Source organism: Aspergillus heteromorphus (genome assembly GCF_003184545.1).
Source record: "Aspergillus heteromorphus CBS 117.55 chromosome Unknown BO70scaffold_9, whole genome shotgun sequence".
Classification (NCBI taxonomy): Eukaryota; Fungi; Ascomycota; class Eurotiomycetes; order Eurotiales; family Aspergillaceae; genus Aspergillus; species Aspergillus heteromorphus.
In genome coordinates, this window is record NW_020290414.1 from 846670 (window position 1) to 868795 (window position 22126).

At 57.8% G+C, this 22126-nt stretch overlaps 9 protein-coding genes across 9 annotated transcripts; 3 read left to right on the forward strand and 6 right to left on the reverse strand.

Annotated features, from left to right (window-relative positions):
* Window positions 1-2833: 2833 nt before the first annotated feature.
* Window positions 2834-3625, reverse strand: BO70DRAFT_395670 (uncharacterized protein; the record flags this gene model as incomplete). Its single annotated transcript, XM_025546554.1, has 2 exons — window positions 2834-3188; window positions 3261-3625. The coding sequence occupies 2 exons, from the start codon at window positions 3623-3625 to the stop codon at window positions 2834-2836; spliced, it is 720 nt and encodes a 239-aa protein (XP_025400336.1).
* Window positions 3626-5051: 1426 nt separating this feature from the next.
* BO70DRAFT_386734 (putative FMN dependent dehydrogenase) lies at window positions 5052-6744 on the forward strand. Its single transcript, XM_025545844.1, has one exon. The coding sequence runs from the start codon at window positions 5170-5172 to the stop codon at window positions 6436-6438; it is 1269 nt and encodes a 422-aa protein (XP_025400337.1). The 5' UTR covers window positions 5052-5169; the 3' UTR covers window positions 6439-6744.
* A 40-nt stretch (window positions 6745-6784) lies between these two features.
* BO70DRAFT_395672 (putative endoglucanase) lies at window positions 6785-9641 on the reverse strand (the record flags this gene model as incomplete). Its single annotated transcript, XM_025546555.1, has 7 exons — window positions 6785-6798; window positions 6864-8666; window positions 8714-8767; window positions 8813-9053; window positions 9112-9310; window positions 9355-9499; window positions 9545-9641. 7 exons carry the CDS (start codon window positions 9639-9641, stop codon window positions 6785-6787), a joined length of 2553 nt encoding a protein of 850 aa, XP_025400338.1.
* Window positions 9642-10641: 1000 nt separating this feature from the next.
* On the reverse strand, window positions 10642-11292 carry BO70DRAFT_395673 (uncharacterized protein; the record flags this gene model as incomplete). The annotated part of the gene is made up of 1 exon (XM_025546556.1): window positions 10642-11292. The coding sequence occupies one exon, from the start codon at window positions 11290-11292 to the stop codon at window positions 10642-10644; it is 651 nt and encodes a 216-aa protein (XP_025400339.1).
* Window positions 11293-11520: 228 nt separating this feature from the next.
* On the forward strand, window positions 11521-13228 carry BO70DRAFT_313420 (uncharacterized protein). The gene is made up of 3 exons (XM_025540244.1): window positions 11521-12182; window positions 12243-12279; window positions 12331-13228. The coding sequence occupies exons 1-3, from the start codon at window positions 11973-11975 to the stop codon at window positions 13197-13199; spliced, it is 1116 nt and encodes a 371-aa protein (XP_025400340.1). The 5' UTR covers window positions 11521-11972; the 3' UTR covers window positions 13200-13228.
* A 44-nt stretch (window positions 13229-13272) lies between these two features.
* Window positions 13273-15100, reverse strand: BO70DRAFT_370537 (flavin monoamine oxidase family protein; the record flags this gene model as incomplete). The annotated part of the gene is made up of 3 exons (XM_025544745.1): window positions 13273-13381; window positions 13702-14171; window positions 14324-15100. The coding sequence occupies 3 exons, from the start codon at window positions 15098-15100 to the stop codon at window positions 13273-13275; spliced, it is 1356 nt and encodes a 451-aa protein (XP_025400341.1).
* A 734-nt stretch (window positions 15101-15834) lies between these two features.
* Window positions 15835-18286, reverse strand: BO70DRAFT_290320 (heme-dependent catalase; the record flags this gene model as incomplete). The annotated part of the gene is made up of 5 exons (XM_025539344.1): window positions 15835-16961; window positions 16993-17161; window positions 17238-17653; window positions 17718-17943; window positions 17993-18286. 5 exons carry the CDS (start codon window positions 18284-18286, stop codon window positions 15835-15837), a joined length of 2232 nt encoding a protein of 743 aa, XP_025400342.1.
* Window positions 18287-18900: 614 nt separating this feature from the next.
* On the reverse strand, window positions 18901-19227 carry BO70DRAFT_232161 (uncharacterized protein). The gene has a single exon (XM_025538795.1). The coding sequence runs from the start codon at window positions 19156-19158 to the stop codon at window positions 18946-18948; it is 213 nt and encodes a 70-aa protein (XP_025400343.1). The 5' UTR covers window positions 19159-19227; the 3' UTR covers window positions 18901-18945.
* A 310-nt stretch (window positions 19228-19537) lies between these two features.
* BO70DRAFT_361387 (catalase/peroxidase) lies at window positions 19538-21880 on the forward strand. The gene has a single exon (XM_025543025.1). The coding sequence runs from the start codon at window positions 19618-19620 to the stop codon at window positions 21871-21873; it is 2256 nt and encodes a 751-aa protein (XP_025400344.1). The 5' UTR covers window positions 19538-19617; the 3' UTR covers window positions 21874-21880.
* Window positions 21881-22126: the final 246 nt, after the last annotated feature.

Sequence of the window (22126 nt, forward strand, 5' to 3'; positions counted from 1 at the left end):
GAGAAAGACGCTTACCAAATGGTCTCGGTTTCGCGATACGACCGCGGAATCCACCTATTTCATCCATTGGATCCTTATTCACAGACTGTTATATTTTCTTTCAAGGCCTGGACGCGCGGGCCAGTGTATTGTTTTCCGGATATCTGATATAATACTCGAAAGTCGCAGTCGCCGTGGCGTCGCCGCACCTGGGGCTTCGCTTCCCTGTGCGGCCCTGGAAGCCGTCGCGAACAGTCCGACGTTTTCAAGTCTGCTCTGACTCATTCCAAGAGCCCGGATTAGGGAGAATAGGGCTGTTCCTGGCACGGTCCACCTTGGATATGTGTACATATACATATCCGGATTTATTTCGCTTCGTGCAAACTTTTCAGAAGATATGGCACAAGCAGCGCAGTACATGAAGTGCTCTTCGGAAATATGGATTCAAACCGACATACCTGCCGCTGAAAGTGTGATTGCCACTGAGAATATGATTGCCGCTGGGAGACACTACAGCCAGGCCAAATTATCAGGTACATGACTGCCGTCGAATTCAGCGGTTTAGTCATGTCCGCGGAGGACGAGTGGACTTTGTGCAGATCAGCACCGTACAGAACCCATCAATCGTATCTGAAAACCTGGTCCTTGGCAATTTCCTCTATTGAACAGAACAGACCTCGCAACAGAGCAAATCTTTGTCGGTGACGAGCACGGCAGGCAATGCCGATTCAACAAGAGAGTAGCACAGTTCCTCGGGTAAAGGCGTCTTCAAAAGCCATGTCTGTGTCCGGGACAAGCACGGCGTGCAGGGCCGGTTTAACGAAAGGATTGCGAAAGCGCAAGCAGTCCGATATCTATTAACTGTTGTCCATTTCACTGCGGTTGGAGATGGGCTGGAAAGCAACGCCATCCGCGTCCAAGACAAAAAACATGGATATGCAACCGGGCAGCTAGGCATTCAGGGCCTTTTTGTAAAATGGCAAACCTCTGCATTCTTCGCAAAGTTGATCGGGCGTTGTATGCGCCTGCAACAAACCACTGAACATTTAAGTATCTGGCTTCGGAGCTAGCTAGGTACAGCAAAGCAGCCATGGAATTGGCCAGCCCAGCAGAGCAGATAACTCTCTCTGTGAGACTATTGCAAAAACAAACGCCTTCTTCCAGAGTATCCCTGAAGTCCTACCTACCTACCGGAGAGCCGAAACACTTGTTTCCCACGGGCACGCCAGTATGGAATAATACTTGAGATATGTCGTGATATATTAGGCATCGAAAGCTTACTCAAGTAGTCCATGATGGATGACCTCGAGAGAATGGTAGAGACCGTCTCGGACTATGTTCATGATCGGCTGGGGGTCTACCTTTCCCATCGCTTATTTAATTAACTGCGAGCCTCATCCTCCAGGCACCAAGAATGGAAAGCATGTCAGTTTTAACAAGTGAAGCACTTGTCGGGAATGCCACCTGGATGTATGGCAGGTACTGTGATGCCGGCTGTCGCCAATCTCTACGTTGTGACGACTTCCGTGCTATCCGAACAAAGTAGGATATTATGCTGCAAACTCCGCTACACTCTCCTCTCTCAGCGGTCTTTCGCAATGCCACATTTGACAACTTAGGAAAGAATTTGCTGCTATATCAAATCACAAGAACGCTCATAGCCCTCTAGAATTATTCAATGAAAATACAGGATATACTAACAGGGCTTCCAGCTGATAAAGCAGCGCATGCTGCATCTTCCCGTGCTCGAACCTAGAATAAGGAAACTCTTTATATCCGTCCTTTTCTTCTCACACCAGACCTGTTTCTGCGCGTATGATGAAACATGTCCAGATGATCTATCTGGTGACTCTACTCACCCATCCTACGCCTTGAAGATGTTGTTCAGGAACATTATCTACTGTTCCGACAAATACAGATCAAATCCCCAGCGCTGACATGGCCTCCGAGGTCAGAGACCTCTTCCAGTGTCACCACTATCAGCAAGGCCTTTCACAGACATCGAACCGCTCATGTGCATAAGTAATTTTAGAGTCCTTTTGGCAATTCTTTGATGAACAGGATATTCATTTTTCAGATTCTGCAAGATAGTATTATAATACTCTTATATCTTCTGCTGCTGCGAAAGAGTTTTAATATAAATTAATCTAAAAAATCAATAAATACAAGATCTTACTGACTTATATGCTATCTGACTTATTATTAATTGATTTTTTAATAATCTCTTTGTCCTCTGACTCCGTTTCTGAAAGACCGTCCCAGTACCAACCGTCCACTTCCTTTCCCACGAAGATTTGCCTATCGGGGAGGGTGTTTTCGTTCCTGACTGTTAGCACCCTTGCTAGGGAGTTCTCTCAGGTTGCCATTGGGCGCTTCTCTCGACGCGACGGGAATTTTCAATTGGTACCTGTGGGACCCCATAGTCTCCGAGGATAGGATTCCTCGGGCTTGCGCAGATCCCGTCGCCCTCCTAACCCTAGCATCACGTTTCAGGTCCTCTACATGATAGATTGGTGGCGCATTCCCCAAATGCGAACCCGCTTTATGTCCCCAAATCATGTCTCAAGGGATAGCCGATCACGATGAATGGATGGATGGATGGATGTACCACACAAGGGAACTAATGTGAGACCAACAGTCACACTTATTCTAATTTCACAACACCAAAATACATCCGAAAATGGCAACATGCCAATATGACGACCGACCAATTCTCAACTCAAACGAAGAACTCCTCACCAGACTCACAGCCTGAAACCATCATATCATGATCCTCCAATCCTCCAATCCCCCTCCCCCCCCAAAAAAAACATCAAAACATGAAAGCTCTACACCCCCACAAACGACACAACCATCAATGCAGTAGATCACAAACGAAATCCTCGTGCCGGATTCCCATTTCCTCCTTCCTCGCCGTAATAATCGCAACTCGGGCCCTATACAGCACCAAGAGGGTCTGCCGTAGTTTCCGTCGCGTGTGGTCCGTCATCTGCAACACGGAGGTACGGTGATACAAGGCGATCAGCATCTCCATGCGCACTCTGTCCTCGAGGGCGATGTCGTATCCGAGACAGAACTGACATAGATGGTCTCGGCTATGTCTGATCATAAGCTCCGGGTATACTTCGATTGCGGGAGGACAATCGATCCAACCGTCTCCGTCTTCACAGTAAGGACAGTCGCCCTCGAAATATATCTCCATGACATCACTGGATGGTGGTTGTTAGCTATTGGGTTGAGGTGGGCACGGTGGGGGAGGGAGATCATCAGCATCAGCATACCGCCCATGTGGCTTCACCAGGATGTCGAATTCCTTTTCGCCTTCCTCTTCGACCAGGTCCTTGAGAAAGGTGGCTAGAGTGCCATATGGAGGGTCCACCGTGTGACTCTCGGAGAGGCACAACTTTCCCTCCTTATGAGGTTCGTGTTCGTGTGGGGGCCCGCCGTACAGGACCTCGGGGCCTGAGACCATCCAGTAGCCTGGCTGCAACGGGATGTGCCATTGAGTCTCGCGTACTGTTATCGTGGATGTGTCGGGGGTTGTGGAAGTGATTGCTGCTTCTTCCACGACGAGCATACATCTCAAACTAGGAGTTTGGACCAAGAGCAAGTCCCCTGGTACGACGGGCTCGGTGAGGGCTCGCATGGTGGTGCTGGGGTCTGATGGATGGTCGGGTTGTATTATAGATTTTAGATTCGGACGGTGGGAGAGATGGGAGAGATGAGAGATGGGAGAGATGAGAGATGGATGAGAGATGGATGAGAGATGGATGAGAGATGGATGAGAGATGTGAGAGATGTGAGAGATGTGAGAGATGGATGCGAGAGGGAGGAAGGAGGAAAGGGCTGAAAAAAGAATTCTCCCGTACATAGGTATCCCATGATGGGGATTGTGTCATCGATATGGAATTATGATATAGTGGTAGTGCGGACCTCTATTTCCCCTCGCTGACTACCTATATCAAAAATCAACAGATGGTGAGATTGATGGAGTACAGCAGTAAGTATGATGTATCCGAGACACAGCGATGAACAAGCCATTACCACACACCATCGATCGATTCGCTGATCCCGACTCGAACCATCTGACCGTCAGTACTATGGAATAGTGATCAAGGTGTGTGATCCTACCATTACAAATTACTATATCACAACAATAGATTAACAGTCAGATGAATCCTGAATAAATAAGGCCCATAAATTGACCTCATCTATATTACCCTCTGAAAGATCTCCTCCTCTCGACGTCCCATCTCCTTCCTCCTATTAATCGCATCCATCCGCACCTTATACCGCCGTAGAAGGTTTACTTTGAAGGCGAATCGCTCCATCACCGTGCCTACCGAGTCTTGTCTTTCCATGTCACACAGGAAATTCACCGCCACTTTATCAGTAAAGGGCAGGGCAGGTCACATCCGATGCAAACCTCCCACGCGAGGCTGAGGTGGTCAAACACACTCATAATGTCCGGGTACTCTCGATTGCCCTCGGGGATGCAGCCGTCCCCGTCACAGTGATATTCTGCAACCTCAGGCACCCACGCACCGGCCCGGACCAGCCAACCAACCCTAAACCACCACCAAGTGAAACAAACAAACACACACAACCCTCTTCCACTGGGATCTCTAGACCCAGTCTCAAGTGGCATCCTCAGACTCCCGGCCGAGAAATTGTCCTCGTACTCGAGCAGAAAACCGGTCCACGGCGAGACAGACCCACCGAACAATACCAAAGCTTGACTATCTACCATAGCTTGCAAACCCTTTGCTTCATAGAAACAAAGTATTGCTATTGTGAATACTACCTGGGCTATTCGGATGTCTTCCCGGCCGTCCAACCGAAACCAGCTTATCAGATGAACATGGATGGATCGTTCGGATTCGGAGTTCGCACAGCAGTCCGAACATGAGCGAACCTCAACCTCATTTCAACTCGGTCGAGAACAGGGACCGACCCACTGCCCTGCATCACAGGAAGTGACGTCATGATCATAATCATGTCATAGTTAGCCATCAACAATCCGGATGATATAAAAGTGGCCACAACCTTGCCTTCGGGATAATCCGGCCAAACCACCAGCTAAAGTAACTAGCTGAATATCCATACTCCCATCCATACTCAACAACCACAACCACAACCACAATCACAACCACAATCACAACCACAACCACAATCACAACCACAATCACAATGTCAAACTCAACCTCAACCTCAACACCAACCCCCGAGCCAAACCAATCCCAACCACTCAGCTACCAAACAACGACCTACCAAAACGGGCTCCTCCCCCACCCAGCCCCTCCGCCGCCCCTCCCCTTCAACCCCCTCACCTGGGAAACCCTCGCGCAAGCCCACCTCTCGCCAAACAGCTACGGCTACGTGCAAGGCTCCGCGGGCACGGGGTCAACAGCAACCAACAACCTGCAAGCATTCACCAAATGGGCACTAGTGCCGTCGCGTCTCAACCGCACACCCACCCCATACGCAGACCTCCGCACCCGACTATTCGGCCACGAGTACGCCTCCCCGATCGCAATCGCCCCCGTCGGGGTGCAACGGATCTTCCACCCGGCGGGCGAAAAAGCAACCGCCGCCGCCGCCGGCGCCGGCGCACCCGATCTCCAAGTCCCGTACATCCTCAGCACCGCGACCGCGACCAGCATCGAAGACGTGGCAGCCGCGAACGGCGCCGGACCGCGGTGGTTCCAGCTGTACTGGCCGGGAAACGAACACGACGAGATCACACTATCCCTGCTAGCGCGGGCCAAGAACGCGGGCTATTCCGTGCTGGTCGTGACGCTGGATACATACGTGCTGGGCTGGCGGCCGGGCGATCTCGACCACGGCTATAACCCGTTCCTGCGGGCGGATGACATCGGGGTGGCGGCGGGGTTTTCGGACGCCGTGTTTCGGCGGAGGTTCCGCGAGAGGCACGGGGTGGAGGTCGAGGAGGATGTGGGGAGGGCGGCGGCGGAGTGGGCGGGGGTGATCTTTCCAGGGTATAGTCATGGCTGGGAGGATGTGGGGTTCCTGAGGAGGCATTGGGAGGGGCCGATTGTGTTGAAGGGGATCCAGAGTGTGGGGGACGCGGAGAGGGCGGTGGAGGTGGGGGTGCAGGGGGTGGTGGTTTCGAATCATGGCGGGAGGCAGTTGGATGGCGGCGTCGGGTCGTTGACGGTGCTGTCGGAGATTGTGGATGCGGTGGGGGACAGGTTGGAGGTGTTGTTTGATTCCGGGGTTAGGTGTGGTGCGGATGTGGCCAAGGCGTTGGCGTTGGGGGCGAAGATGGTGCTGGTGGGCAGGCCGTATGTTTATGGCCTGGCCGTGGGGGGCGAGGAGGGCGTGAGGCATGTGTTGAGGTGTTTGCTGGGCGAGTTGCAGTTGACGTTGCATTTGGCGGGCGTGCAGTCGGTCAGGAGCGAGCATTTGAATAGGGACGTGTTGAGGTGGGTGGGTTAGGTGGTTTTGGGATTTGTCAATTGGGGGGTGGTGGAGATTGAGATTTAGTATGCCAGGGGACAGTATAGAGTATAGATAGATGGCTGTCAGGCTTGGTGTATCTACGATATGGTTCCATACTCCACTTCTCAACCAACGCATAATGGAACATATGCCATGCTGGGAAACATAGAAATAGATATTTCGTGAATATCTCAGACTAATGTTCTTACGTTGGCAACTTGATGGACCATCAACTATCACAGGAATCTGCTAGATAGAGCAAAGAAGTCTCCCCGCTTAGGGCTTCCGAGGGACACCCGACAGCTTCCTCTACCAACTACACTCCCCACCCCATTGCCATCCTTCAACCCTCCAAGCCTGCACACGTCAGTCCCGACCACCCAGCCCAGAAGGGAGGAGAAAGAATAACAGAAATCACATACACTGCGAGTAAAACTCATTCTCGTACGTGCACGTATACCCACTCGGACACACCGTTGGTCCCGAATACCCATCCCCACCACACTGGCCATACGCGGTGCTAGATCCGGTTGCCGTCGCAGACGACGTCGTACTCGTCGTCGTAGTCTTAGTAGTGCTCGACGACGTGGATGACGTCGAGCTGGTAGTCGTGACCAAGGTAGTCGACGTCGTTCCACCCGTACTGCTCGAACTCGAACCAGTCACACTCGCACTAGCCCCCGTTTTCGACGCCGAAGAAGCCGAAGCCGAAGCCGAAGCCGTAGCCGTAGCAGAGGGCAACCCCCCACTCGGGTCCCCATAAAAGATGCCCCTGCCATTGGTACCCACAAACACACGGCCATAGTTCTGCAAGTCACCATTAACGACATTCGCATCGACAGCACCAAACCCATGATTCGCATCCGAGATAGCCTGCCAATTCACGCCCTGGTCCTCCGTCTTGAACAGCGCCGTGACACCGTCAACCGTAAAGAAGCCAAAGAGGACGGGATATTCGCCCGTCGCGGAGGGCTTTCCGAACCCGAAGCTCCAGCCCGCGGTACATCCGCCGGCGATCGGGACGAAGGAGGCGCCAAAGTCGGTGGAGTGGAAGAGGCCGGTGTCGGTGGAGGCCCAGAGGTCGCCGGCGAGGGAGGGGTGGGCGCGGAGGGCGTTGATGGTGGTGCTGGAGCCGAGGGTGGTGGTTTTGGAGAAGGAGGAGGCGGTGTTGCCGGAGACGTAGATGGCGGAGGCGGCGCCGCCGTAGAAGTAGCTGTTGTTGGCCTTGTCGGAGGCGATGACGGCGCCGGAGGGGAGGGAGGGGATGGAGGCGAAGGTGCTGGAGGATTGGGACCGGAAGGCCCCGTCGGAGTTCATCAGGAGGATCGTGTCCGCGTTGGCCGAGTATGCGACTTGGCCGGTGCCGGTGCTGGAGGAGGCCGCGTAGTCGGCGTACCAGGAGGCGCCGAAGCTGGAGGACAGGGCCACCGTGGGGAGGTCGCTGCTGGCGCCGGAGCGCACGATGTTCCCGGGGCTGTTGCCGGCGTAGTCGATGCCGTTGGTCGTGCCGTACGTTGGGGTGTGGAAGGCCTGGGAGGGGGCGGTGTCGAGCGAGGCGTGGTAGAAGCCGCCGTCGTCGCCGACGGCGGACAGGAGGGCGGGTCCCCCGGGCGGGGTGATCAGGCCGAGCACGGCCATCTCTTCGACCCCGACGGCCAGGGACTCCAGCGTGATGTTGCGGGTGGTGTCCCAGTTGAGCAGGTCGTGGCCGCCGTAGATGGTCTCCCCCGTGCCGTACAGCCAGTGGTTGGAGTCGAAGGGGTCGATGGCCAGGGCTTCGACCATCCAGCCGACGCGCACGGGGAACTCGCTGGTCGAGGTGTCGTCCTGCAGCCACGGCGCGGTGGAGATGTCGTACGTGTAGTAGTCGTCGATGCTGGGGTAGCCGTTCCAGGCCCAGATGGGCGACCAGGTCGCCCCGGAGTCGAGGCTGCGGAAGATGATCTCGTCGGGCCACCAGCAGTTTAGGGCTGCCACCATCACGGTACCGGGCACTTGGAGGTCGACTGACAGGCCGCCGTAGCCGTAGTAGGTCGACGCCATGGACGTCGGGCTGATGTCGGTCCAGACTCCGGTGGAGATGTTGTACTTGTGCACCGTGCCGTTGGTGCCGTCGTAGGGGCCGGCGCCGTTGGAGTAGGAGATGTACAGCGTCTGCTCGGCCGGGGAGAGCACGCCCTTGTGGGGGAGGAAGCCGTACAGGGGCTCTCCGGACACCCAGGCCCCTGCGATCATCAGCTGGGGTGGAATGTGCTGGGGGGACGATCCATACAGGTTTCGCCAGCATCTTCGGAGACAAAGACAGACTCTCCGGTGTCCACCACGCCTGGGACCGTTAGCTCTCGGCCGTGGGACGAGTCGGTTCACTCACCAACGAAGATTCGAGGCGTCGCAGAGCCTGCGCTGCCGGATGTCGAGTCGAACGTCACCCACGCAATCCCCACCGGATCATCGGTGTATTCTAAGCTCGCATCTTCAACGTAGGTACCCGTCCAGGTGAAGGACGTCACATTCGCCCAGGTCTCGCCGTAGTCGGTGCTCTTCCACAGACCGTGGCCACTTCTGGCTCCGAAGTAGAGAATGCTGTTGTCGTTCGGATCCACGGCCAGTCGCTGCGCTTGTCAGTTCCCGAACCGACTCTAGTCGCCCCCTGAGGTCGAGATAACTGACCTCCCCAACACCACGGCCAGGCATGTTCCCGCCGACCTTGAACGGCAGCACCGTCTCCGCCCAGGTATCGCCCTGGTCGGTGGAGCGAAGAATCGACCCATCGTTGGGATCCCAGTCGATCGTGTACATGCCCACGGCAACGTACACACGGTCGGGGTCGACGGGGTCGGTGGCGATCGCATCGATGCCCCAGTCATGCCTGCGCTGTTAGTCTGCATCCACAATGACGCAGACGCCTCGTACCAGTTGGTGTTGTTCACCCAATCCATCAACGGGGTCCAGGTGTCATCCGAGTTCAGACGGTACGCGCCGCCAATATCGGTGCGAGCATACGCGACGCCCTTCGCCGATGGATTGAACACAATCCCCGGGGTGAATCCTCCGCCGCCTGGAGTGTGTCAGTTGGACCTTTATGAGAATGGACCATCCATACCCCCAGTGAGGACATTCTTCCAGGTATAGGCCTGTGACGCGGCGCAGTGGACGGATCCCACCAGGTAGCTGGCCACGAGGGCCACGGCTGTCCACATATTGCCGGATGCCTGCGCTGAACGGTTTGATGCGATCGTAACAAGGGCTTGGGCCAGCTTAAATAGCCCCTTTCCACAGTGAAGTTCCTGCCATCGCGATCAAGTCCTGATCCTCCGTCGCAGTGTCAAGTCCGAGAGGCGTTATTCCCAACTAGCGACGGAGTGCCCGCCATTCCAGTCATGCGATCGGGAAATATTACGCCATTCCTGGGCGACAGGGTGCGGAATGAGCCCATCCCACCAGCGACACGGGCCTCGGGATCGAAGCAAGCAGGAGGGTGAACCGCGTGGCGGATTCAACACGGAGGTGATTCCGCGATTCCCACACTCCCAGCACCAGCATCTGAAGGAGGCCGAGAGTTGAAAGCTCCCGTGGAAACGATTAGGGTGGCTGATTCCTGCTGGCAGGGGTGCCACACGCTAGACACGAGACGGGGGCGGATGATTGGAGGGTAAAAAAAAAAAAAAAAGGGCCAATTCCCCCGGCTAGCCCTGAAGTGGTAGGCAGCTGTTAACAAAAATAGGTGCTTTCCTCGCTAGTAGCCATCTAGACACCTTTTCGGTTTTTAGTCCATAGCCTGGAGGTCAGGTCCTCTTCTTTTCACCAGTCCGCAGTAGTGTAGTGCACAGACTGAGCGGATCCAGCTAGCTCGCTAGCTGGCTAGTTATGACCCACTGGACTTTCGAACGGGTGGTGTGGGTGCTCGCCCACTGCAGGCACCGGAACAACGGTCGCAGAGGGCGAGGGCCGTGTTGACCGTCCCGCCCAGACCCAGACGTCAAATTAAAAATGCATACATCACCTGGGAATAGATAGATTGCGCGCTTTATGTGCGGGCGCTGCGAATGGATGTGTTCGCTCGGAGAACGGCCCGTGCCCGACTCGGATTCGATCCGGATTCACCGACGGGCTCGGACTCGACGCCAAACAGTGCAGAGTACGGATAGATACTCCGTATTTCCCCGGTGCTTCGTCGGTCGTGATGCCGGAATTTCCCCATTAGGACGTTCCTCGCACCGGGGGCGTTTCTCCGTTCCCGTCACGTGATACCCGATACGATGGGCGCGTTGAATAGGATGCAGTCCTGGTGATTCTCGCAGGATCCAGGGTCGAGAATGCCAGGGCGAGGGGAATCCCCTCCAACACGAGGTCTATTGACTCTAGCCTCCAGGGACCAGGGCCCGACCGAGGCAAGCTCTCGTGCAGGCAAAGTCTATCACCCACGATCACCCCGATCATCACGATCACCACGCCTCCTTTCTCCGAGGTGGGCAATTCTCGGCGGTGCGCGGTGGTCGTGGAGGTCAGGCAGGGCAATGCCCCGGACATGGGCGCTGGCCTGATCTGCGCCAAGATGATTTCCCTCGTTTGATGATTGACTTCCACCAGGATCGCGTCTGCAACGCTAGGCGACGTTTGAGGGGGCTTGACAGTGCGACACATCGACCATCGAGAGAGAGAGAGCGATCGGCAGGCGTCGTCGGGCAATCCCCGCACGAGTTCGAGATAGACGCAAACACTATTATCGATGGTCGTCCGGTTCAGATCACGACGCCGACTGGGCAATCTCTCCACTGGGGCAAGATCGACTCGCCAGTCGTTCGCAGGAAAAGGCTCCCGGGAGGCAATTTCCGAACCAGGGATTCGCATCGCCGCAAGAGGGATGGTCTCAACTTTAAAGATGAAGTCAACTTTGGCAATGGTCGGAAGGGACCGTTGGCCGGTGCGCGGTGGTACGAGCTTGGATCCTGCGACGCTGGATTGATATCGAAGAACGACGACAGTTCCTTTTTTTTTTATGACCACACCCGACACGCGTCTCTATCATCCTATTCTACTCCGTACCTCCTCAATCAATACCACACACACTAGTTCGAGTTGACAGGTGCCAGGACGGGTGCCAGGACCACCGGGTTGGCGGGGTTTCATGGTTGAAACGCCCTGATCTGCAGCCCTAAGTGGGATTGACCCACTGGCCGACAGACAGTCTCAAATTTGCGTTCGCAGCCGGATGCAGGCCGCAGAGTCACATCGTCATCACTCCATTGGATCGCTGCCGACGCCAGTCCACCATTGGCTCGATGCTCAAACCACAATTCCCAGAATGGGGCTAAGTGTCAGGTTCCTGCGGCGCGACCGCTAAGCTCTTCCCTGCCTGCAGACACGAAACAGCCCAGCCCGCTCGGGTTCCCGTGCGTGTCGGACCCGACATTTATCTACCGGACGGATGCCCTGGCCGGTTTCATGTCCTGCCTTTCTTTTCGTCCTCATCCCCGGGTCCTCCTCCCTCCCTGGTTCTTCTCTTCTCACACACCCTCTATACCGACACCATGCCTGGGGGCCTTCATCCGCCGCTCTCCGTGATGGAGTCGTGGCCTGCTCCCAACACTGTCGACCCGGAGTCCCATGGCCCAGCCGCCACCATTGTGTGTGCCGTGTTCGGCTCCATCGCCGTCGTCATCGTGGCCATGCGTCTATGGGCACGCTGTATTATCCAGCGACGGGGAGGATTAGACGATATCATCGTGGCAGTGGCCCTCGTACGTCCTCCCCTCCCCCCCCCCAACGCCACTCACTCAATCTAACCCCACCCCCTTCAGATCCCGCTCATCGGCATCAACATCGCCGTTCCAATCGGTACCTCCCCCTTCTTCTTCTTCTTCTTCTCCCCCACTAACCCCATCACAGGCTCCTCCGTCTACGGCGAAATCCACCACACATGGGACAACAGCCTAACGAAGCTCATCGGCGAGCGCAAAGTAGCGATCGGGGCGGAACTATTCTACGTGCTCGCCTCCAGCCTGATCAAAGTGTCTGTGCTGCTCTTCTACCGACGAATGGGCCAACGAACGGTCTCCCCGCGCTTCCTCACCGTGATCTGGATCAGCATCGCATCGGTCATAGCCTACAGCGTCGCCTTCTTCGTGGTGATCTTCGTCTCGTGCCGACCCTTCCACGCCTTCTGGATGGAGATCGACCCCCTCTGGTCCGCCACCAACCCCTACACCTGCTACGACGAGGGCGCGCACCTGATCGCCGCCACCGGCATCAGCCTCACCCAGGACATCATCGCCACGACGCTCCCCGCCATCCTGTGCTTCCGGCTGCAGATGCCCCTGCGGCAGAAGCTCGCGCTGAATGCCGTCTTCGCGCTCGGCTACCTGGCCGCGGTCATCGCCGGCATCCGCATCTATTTCGTCTGGCGCATGTTCTACGATACCTATGATGCCACCTGGGAGGCCTGGTATTGTTGGATTCTGGCCGCCTTGGAGATTAATATCGCCGCGACTTGCTCGAGTTTGCCGGCCGTGAAGGTCTTCTTTCGGGATAGTGTGCTTGTCGCCGTGAGGTCGTTGAGGCATTCGCGCAGTGCCAGTCGGAGTAATGGCTCCGGCAGTGTGCAGAAGAGGTCGGTGCAGGATCGGGATCGTGACCATCGGGAGGGGGGCCGGTTGAGTGGGGATACTGATCGGTATTTGTTGAAGGGGGTGAGTGCGACGGAGTTGAAGTCGTTTGCTCTTCCGATCGGGCGTGGAGGGGGGGATGACTCGGTTTAGATGTTCTAGATCAGTAGATGGGATTTGAGAAAGTTGGAAGCAGCTGGGCTGTGGCGGAGGGTTGTATATTGTATCATAGTAGACGTTCTAGAGGAATGTACATGTTTCTTAAACTTGGTGTCTTGGGTAATTGGCCAGTGTACATGGTCATGGTCATGGTCAGGATCGTTCTGGCGAGAAACCTGATTGAATATACAGCTCGGGAATCCCGAACGGGGGTCTTCCTAGAGCCAGATCCCGGATCCATCTCCCGGGCCACTATTGCAACGATCTGACTCGGAGAATAGCTGGATGCGACTCTTACTTCCCTCCCTGCAAGACATACATCGGTCACCTACCACCTACCAAACCTATCCCCCCCCTCCTCCTCCAAAACCCCAGCACCTCCCTCCCCACCCCTCCCCGGCCCCACCGCCCCATCCATATACCCAACCCAATAATCCGCGGCCTCGGTCCCCGCAAAAAACACGCCTCGCTCATCCACGCCCCCCGCGCCCGCAACCAGGGCCCCAACTCCGTCAACACGCCGGGCCCCGCAAACGCGACCGGCCCTCCCCTCGAAAACTCCTCCCGATCCCACCTCTGCAGCACGACGCGACTCGGTCTCGCCGCGCGACGCCCAAACAGGGCCACGAAACTCCCCACCACCTCCGCTACCGCCTGGCTCTCGTCCATCGCATCGAGCCGCCGCATCTCGTCCCCGACGATGAACCCCATGATCGCGCCGAAGGGCGGGCGCGCCCCCGGGGGCGTGTTGTCGAATGTTATTCGCACGGCCCCGGTGTCGGAGAGGCCTTGCGCGTTGAGGTGGGAGGGTGCGGAGCGCCACCAGGGCGATGGGTAGATGGCGATGGCTTTGCCGAGGGAGCCCATTGCCATGCGCTGGGTGAGTTGGTCGCGGGCCGCTGGGAGGGGGGGTTGATAGATGATTCGGGCGGCGAGGGGCGGGGGAGCGCGATGATGATTTTGGTGCTGGTTATGGTGAGGTTGGTGGGGGGGTCGGTGGTTAGGGTGTAGCGGGAGCGGGAGCGGGAGCGGGAGCTGGAGCTAGTGGTTTGGGGATTGGGATTGGGATTAGGGTTGGGGTTGGGGTTTGGATGGTCGATGCGGGTGATCTTACTCACGGCCATGTTGAGATGGATGTGCTCCAAGCCGAGACGCTCCGCCAGGCGCAGCGCCAGGAGTTGCGTGCCGCCGTGGATCCTACTTTCTTGCGCCCCGCCCGCCACGCCGGTCAGACGATCCAGAGTCCCCGGGAACGAGCGGTTCCCGGCCGCGGCGATATAGGAGAGGGTATACAGGAGCGAGGGCTCGATCAGCTCCGTGGACAGAATGCCCGTGATGGCGGTCTCCATGAGAAAGCGCGCGTCCGCATGGCCCAAATGCGCCGCAACATACGACGCCAGGGTCATGCTATCCCACAGCGACGCGTTGGGATGGGTCCACGGCGCCTGGACATCGATCTCCGCCGCGAGACTGTTGAGATGCTGCTGGAACGAGGCCAGCTCGATCTGCGCTTCGGCGCTGACGGGCGGAAGGCCCCCCTCGCAGGCATATTCGGTGACGGTGCCGTTGCGCAGCAGACTGCAGTTCCCGTCGCTGTAGGTCGGGTACGTGGTGAGGTTGAGTTCGTGGGCCAGTGCGAGCACGCGGTCCTGTGTCGGGCCGACGAACTCAGCCCCGACTTCCTCGATGCTGTCGTTGGGGAGTGGCGCGTTGAGGACGCGCCCCCCGACTCGCGCGCGTGCTTCGAAGATCGCGAAGGTTTTGCCCGCGGCGGAGATCTCTTTCGCGGCGGAGAGGCCGGAGAGGCCGGCGCCGATGATGGCGACGTCGACGTCGATCTCTTGGGCGGGGAGGGCAGAGGACAGAAGGAGGAGGAGGGGGAGGAAGAGGTTCATGTCGATAATCGGGACCTTCCCTTTCAGAATGTCTCTATCCCGTGCCCACGGTACCTAGGAAGCTTGCAAAATGCACCCTACCAAAGTGAGTCCTAACCCCAGCCTGGCATGCGGCATTTTATACTCCTGCACGAACCCCCAGCTTGGCTGTGTCACACCCCTCTCACCCTGAAGAGATTAATTCAACCGGAATCACCGTACCACGAGAAATCTAGACACACTCGATGGGTTGCAGTGGAGAGTGCATGCGGGATCATGTCTGCCCATATAGTATCTCCGGGCCGGCATCCCTGGCCTGACGAGCAAATCGGGTTATATACCCATGCGGGGCTTCCCGGGGGGGTTGGCGATTGCGTCGGTGATATTTGGCGGTGGTGAATGTGATAGACAGTGTCTGCGGGGTGTAAATTTTAAATTTCCCGAGGGGGGGGGTTGTTGATGGGAGGGGATATGGTATGGTTTGGGGATTATAGGATATAGGTAGGTGAGAGTATGGTGATTGTTAAGTGGTTATCGCCGTAATATTTTCCTCCTCGACTGTGCCTGTATCACTCGGTATGCAGTAAACGTGATCCATTTCCTCTATCAGAGACTCTTCATCGTGTGGAAGTGGGGATCAATCCCGAGTATCTATATATCTCACACGTCGTAGCTATAGCCATAAACAGGTCTATCATCAACGCTATCCTCAGCACAATCAACTAGTACCCCCCGATCAAACCAACCCTCAACCCTTACTCCTCCACCACAAACCGATCCAAAAACCTAAAGGTAAACAACCCCCTGACCACCCCCTCCGCCACACTCTCCGTCTCCATGACCGACCCATTCCCCTTCCCCTGCACATACACCCCATCCCTCTCCGCCGCAATGCCCACCGCGCCCAACACCCCCTTGCCACTCCCCACCGCGCCAACCGGCTTCCCATACCGAAACGCATCGACGAGGATCTGCGCCGGCCTGGCGGGCGGATAAAACGGCAAGACCGCGACAGGCGCACTGCTAGCATTCGCAGCCCAGCTCGGCGCAGCAAACAGACTCTGCACGCCATCCGCGACAATCACGGCGTCGAAGGTAGTCGCGTCAGACAGCGCGTACGTGGTGTTCACGCCATCGGCATACATCTCCGCGACGACGTTAAGGTCCACGCCATGGGCGCTGAAGATACTCGCCATGACGTGGCCCTGGGCGATGGAGTCCGGGGCCGAGGTCGAGGCGAGGAAGCCGACCTGCAGGCCCTCGATGCTGAGCAGCGGACGGCCGAAGGAGCCGACGTTGGCTGTCTTGTTGGTCGTGTAGTATGTCGGGTCGGGGGCGGGGGCGACGAGACCCAGTCCTGTCGCGACCCGCGCTGCCAGGTTATGGTTGACTTTGTTGAGCTGCGTGATGACGTTCTGCCGGACATGTGGGCTCGAGACTTTGGAGTTTTCGAAGACGATGGCGTTCACCAGGAATTGCTGCTCCGCGGGGATGAGCGAGTTCCAGAACATCGCCGGTTGGGACCAGTGGTCGGCGAAGGTGGGGCTGGATTGTCGGACCAGGTGGCCGTGGATGTAGCGGTTGGGCGCCGTGAAGAACCCGTTGCCTGTCGTTTGGTTGGCTTGTTGGGGCGAGGTCGACATCGTGTTCGGTGTGTAGGCCCAGTTGTTGGTCGGGATGTGTTGTTGCCCGAATCCGTCCCGGTTGTGGTTGTGCACCCCGTTGCGAGGCCGGTTGACTGGCATTTGTTCGAAGTTGGGGCCCCCGTGTCGGTTGAGTTGCGTGTCGAGGTATGAGAAGAGTCGGCCTTGTAGGAGGGGGTCGTCTGTGAAGTCGATTCCGCGTACGATGTGGCCGGGTTGGAACCGTGGGTGGGTTAGGGCTTGGTTGAGAAAGAGGGATGAGGGGGGTACGTACGCCGACTTGCTCGACTTCAGCGAAGTAGTTGGTTGGGTTCGCATTCAGTTCCATCACCCCGAGAGGCGTGTAGGGGACGATTTCCTCGGGGACAAGCTTGGTGGGATCGAGAAGGTCGAAGCCGAACCGCAGCATGTCGGATTCGTCCATGATTTGGGCACCGAGCTGGAGGGCGTTAGCATGTGTGCCGCTTCAATCGAGTACAACACATCGCGATGTGGTATGCAGGGTTACGGTTTACCTCGTACTTCGGATACCGGCCGTTTTCGATCGCATTGTACAGATCCTGCCGATGGAAATCACTGTTCTTGCCCGCAGCTGCCTGTGCCTCATCCCACACCAAACTGGCAACGCCCTGCAGCGACCGCCACCGGTACCGGACCACCTTGGAGGTGCCATTGGCCGCGACAAAGCGGAAGCTGTGCACGCCGTAGCCGTTCATATGGCGGTACGACCGGGGGATACCGTGTCCGGACATCAGCCACAGGGCCGTGTGGAGGGCGGTGCTCTGCTGGCTGAAGAAGTCCCACGCCGACGTGTGGGCAGTCGCGGCCTGCGGGATCTCATTGTTGGGCATCGGCTTGATGGCGTGGACGAGGTCGGGGAACTGGATGGCATCTTGAATGAAGAATGGGGCCATGTTGATGCCGACGATGTCTGAGATGGGATTTGTTAGTGGGGGTTTGTGTTGGATTCATTCTGGGGCTAAGGTGTTACGTACCGTAGTTGCCCTCATCCGTGTAGAATCGACAGGCATGGCCATGGACGTCCCGCGCCGTGTCCACGCTGCCACGGAAGCCGACCACGGTGGAAAAGCGACAGAACGTCGGCGTCTCTTTCCCGGCGCTGCTGAGGAAATCGGCCGCCGTGATGTTGGACCAGTCGCCGTAGGAGGTGAACTTGCCGTATGCACCCGCGCCGCGGGCGTGGACGACGCGCTCGGGGATCTGGGACGAGTCAGTCATGGACGAGGGTTTGTCAAGCAGAAGCACCCACTCGCTCGTGGTCGAACCGGAGGAGCTTCTGGCGGAAGATGAAGTCTTCCAGAAGGGTCGGACCGCGAACGCCCCCCTTCAAGCTCTCCTGGTCCGAGATGGCCGTCCCCCAGTCGGTGGTCATGTAGGTGTCCGTGTCGTTGGTGTAGAGGGTGTTGTCGATCGGCTGCTCGACCACCTCGATCGTGTCGGTGGGGTTGTCCTGCTGCTGGGTGAAACTCATTTCACCCGAGACAAAGGGGCATTGGGCCCCAGCGAGGCCAGCTACAGCCGGTAAAAGCCAAAGAGGACGCATGATGCCGGTGGTGGTATGGGTTGAGAAAGAAAGGCTCGGTCCTGTCCCAGCACTGCAGACACATCCTCCCACCTCCTTAAGTAGGCCCCCAACCGGCGGGGTCCAGGACGTAGTTAGATAATCTGGGCATTCCAGACCACTGCTGAATCAACCCATCGTCGGATGATCGCAGCCCGATTGCTGCTGTGGGGATCCACTTGGGTCATGCAAGGTTGTGATGGGCGTTGATCATGGCGACGGAGTGCATCAGCTATTATAGGCTGCGAAACCACCTTTCTCCGTCGGACATGCAGCAATGGACCGACCAACGGCGATGAACCCTGCTAGCTTGATATAGCTTTGTATAGTTTCGTGATGACTCTCCAGCGATGGTTCCCAGCCATGTGCGCTAAGTGTGCGACCAGCGAGCTAGCTGCATGGCGGCGCCTCGAAGGCGAAAGACAGCCGAGGTCCAGGCCAGATCAAGACCAGGCCAAGACAAGCCAAGCCGTGTCTGGCGAGCAGTGCAGTTCTAGGCACGCGATTCGTAATAAAAGGCTGGCGAGGATGTTTCAAGGCACGGCTGATTGATCCGTTCATTCGTGGCCGCTGCTTGGTAATCGCCCGGACCTGGATCGTTCGGTCGATCCACGAACGTGCAGCTGCCCATTACCCATTACTCATCGGATCTGCATATCCTCGGATGTCAGGGCCGGAATGCTCACTAAGAATACTCGTGTGCCTTGGCGAGCTCGGTCGAGATAGAGGATCTCACGTGACCAGGGCAACCCCCCGACCAGCCCTGACGAAAAGATGACGATGGCAAAAGACATCATGTCGTCTCGTATTGCCAACCCGAGTTGCTTGTTGATCCTTCCACTCCAATCCAACATGGCCCGTGCACCGTGAGCCCGGTCTGCACGCAGTCCGTAAGCAGATCGATGGCTTCCCCCGCACTTGCCACTCGACGACCAGTTCTACTTACGAGATTACTCAGGGCTTAAATATTTAGTCTTCAGGTCTAGCTCGCACAGTCCCTCAGCTGTGCTGGCCAAAAGTCCCCGGAGCTTTGTCCGCGAACCAAGGTTTCATCCGTGTTACCGGCCGGCGCATTGTCCTCTCCATTGCCCTATGGGATCAGTTCTGGACGGGGGCAGATGACCTCAGCCACCTTGACTAGTTAATGTCAGCTGCCAGCGCGGGGAAAGGTACGACGACGGTGAATACATAAAATGCTGCTGGGCCCCCGCTTCGTCCCCGCCAGGGATGGATATCGCATCCGAGTCTGATTCTCGTGTCAAGCCATCCACCATCGCGCTCGTCGAGTCCCCAAGCAACCACCAACATCCACGATGGGCGAATCCAAGTGCCCCTTCGCCAACTCCAACGCCAATGTCGCTGGCGGAGGCACCCGCAATACCGACTGGTGGCCGGATCAGCTGAAGCTAGACATCCTGCGCCAGCACTCGCCAGCGTCGAACCCCCTCAGCCCAGGCTTCGACTATGCCGCTGCCTTCAACAGCCTCGACTACTTCGCTGTCAAGAAGGACCTCCTCGCGCTGATGACCGACTCGCAGGACTGGTGGCCCGCCGACTTCGGCCACTACGGCGGCCTGTTCATCCGCATGGCCTGGCACAGCGCCGGCACATACCGTGTCTTTGATGGCCGGGGTGGCGGAGGCCAGGGCCAGCAACGCTTCGCCCCCCTGAACAGCTGGCCGGACAACGCCAGCCTGGACAAAGCTCGTCGCCTGCTGTGGCCCATCAAGCAGAAGTATGGCGCCAAGATCTCGTGGGCCGATCTGATGCTGCTGGCCGGCAACGTGGCCCTGGAGTCCATGGGCTTCAAGACCTTTGGCTTCTCCGGCGGCCGTCCAGACACCTGGGAGGCAGACGAGTCCGTGTACTGGGGAGGAGAGTCGACCTGGATGGGGAACGACATCCGCTACGCCGACGGCTTCCCCGGCACCACCAAACACGGCGCCATCGACGCCGACGAACCGGCCCATCTCAACATCCACACCCGCGACCTCGAGAGGCCCCTCGCAGCCTCGCACATGGGTCTGATCTACGTCAACCCCGAGGGCCCCGACGGGAAACCCGACCCGGTCGCCGCCGCACGCGACATCCGAACCACCTTCGGCCGCATGGGCATGAACGACGAGGAAACCGTCGCCCTGATCGCAGGCGGCCACAGTTTCGGCAAGACGCACGGCGCTGGCCCATCCGGCAACCTGGGCAGCGAACCTGCCGCCGCCGGCCTGGAGGAACAAGGGCTCGGATGGAAGAACAGCCACGGGTCCGGCAAGGGCCCCCACACCATCACCAGCGGCCTCGAAGTGACCTGGACCAAGACCCCGACCCAATGGAGCCACGCATACCTGGAATCCCTCTTTCGCTACGAATGGGGGCTCACCAAGAGCCCGACGGGCGCCTTCCAGTGGGAAGCCCAGGACGCCGACGCCATCATCCCCGACGCCTACGACGCAACCCAAAAACACCGGCCCAAGATGCTGACCACCGATCTGGCCCTGCGCCTCGATCCCCCCTACGAGAAAATCTCGCGGCACTTTCTGGCCCACCCCGACGAATTCGCCGACGCCTTCGCGCGAGCCTGGTTCAAGCTGCTGCATCGCGACATGGGGCCCCGCACCCGCTATCTCGGCCCCGAAGCCCCCATTGAAGACCTGGCCTGGCAAGACCCCATCCCGGCGGTCACCCACCCCCTAATCACCGCCCCGGACATCGCCTCCCTCAAACGCACCGTCCTCGCCACCGGCCTGGACCCCTCCAAGTTCATCTCCACCGCCTGGGCCTCGGCCTCCACCTTCCGGGCCACCGACAAGCGCGGCGGCGCCAACGGCGCGCGCATTCGTCTCTCCCCCCAACGCAACTGGCCCGTCAACCAACAGCCCTGGCTCACGGAGACCCTCTCGACCCTCGCCTCCGTCCAGTCCGAATTCAACTCCTCCCCCTCTGCCGGCCCCAAACAGGTCTCCCTCGCCGACCTCATCGTCCTAGCCGGCTGCGCCGCCCTCGAACAAGCCGCCCACGACGCCGGCCACGCCCTCTCCGTCCCCTTCACCCCCGGCCGCACCGACGCCACGCAATCGCAGACGGACCCCGAGTCCTTCGCCCATCTGGAACCCCGCGCCGACGGCTTCCGCAACTACGGACTCTCGACCGCGCGCGTCCGCACCGAACACCTCCTCATCGACAAAGCCCACCTCCTCGCCCTCACGGTGCCCGAAATGACCGCCCTCGTCGGCGGCATGCGCGCCCTGAACGCCAACTACGATGGCTCGTCCCACGGCGTCTTCACCTCCAGCCCCGGCCGTCTGACCAACGATTTCTTTGTGAATCTGCTCGATATGAATACCGCCTGGACGGCTCGGGATGCGGACGGTGAGGTGTTTGTGGGTACGGATCGGAGGACCGGCGTCATGAGGTGGACGGCCACCCGTGTGGATTTGGTGTTTGGCTCCCATCCTGAGTTGAGGGCTGTCGCGGAGGTCTATGCCTCCCTGGATGGCGAGGAGAGGTTTGTGGCTGATTTTGTCGCCGCTTGGGATAAGGTTATGCGCGCGGATCGGTTTGATTTGGTTTGATTGTTTGGGGGGGGGGGGGAGTGTATAATGGTTGGGGTTGGGGTAAAGGGGTGAGTTTGGTGTGGGTAAATGAAATATTGTTGTGTTAATGTTTAGCGTGGACTTTCTGATGGAAGGAAGGGAGGAAGGCATATCGGCATCTGAATGGTTAATCTGTTTACTATTTTACTTTTCTTATATTCTGGCCTCTATTGCCGCGACATCCCTGCTTCCGGACACGGCTAAGCTTAGTTAGATGCCTAACCAACTCTCT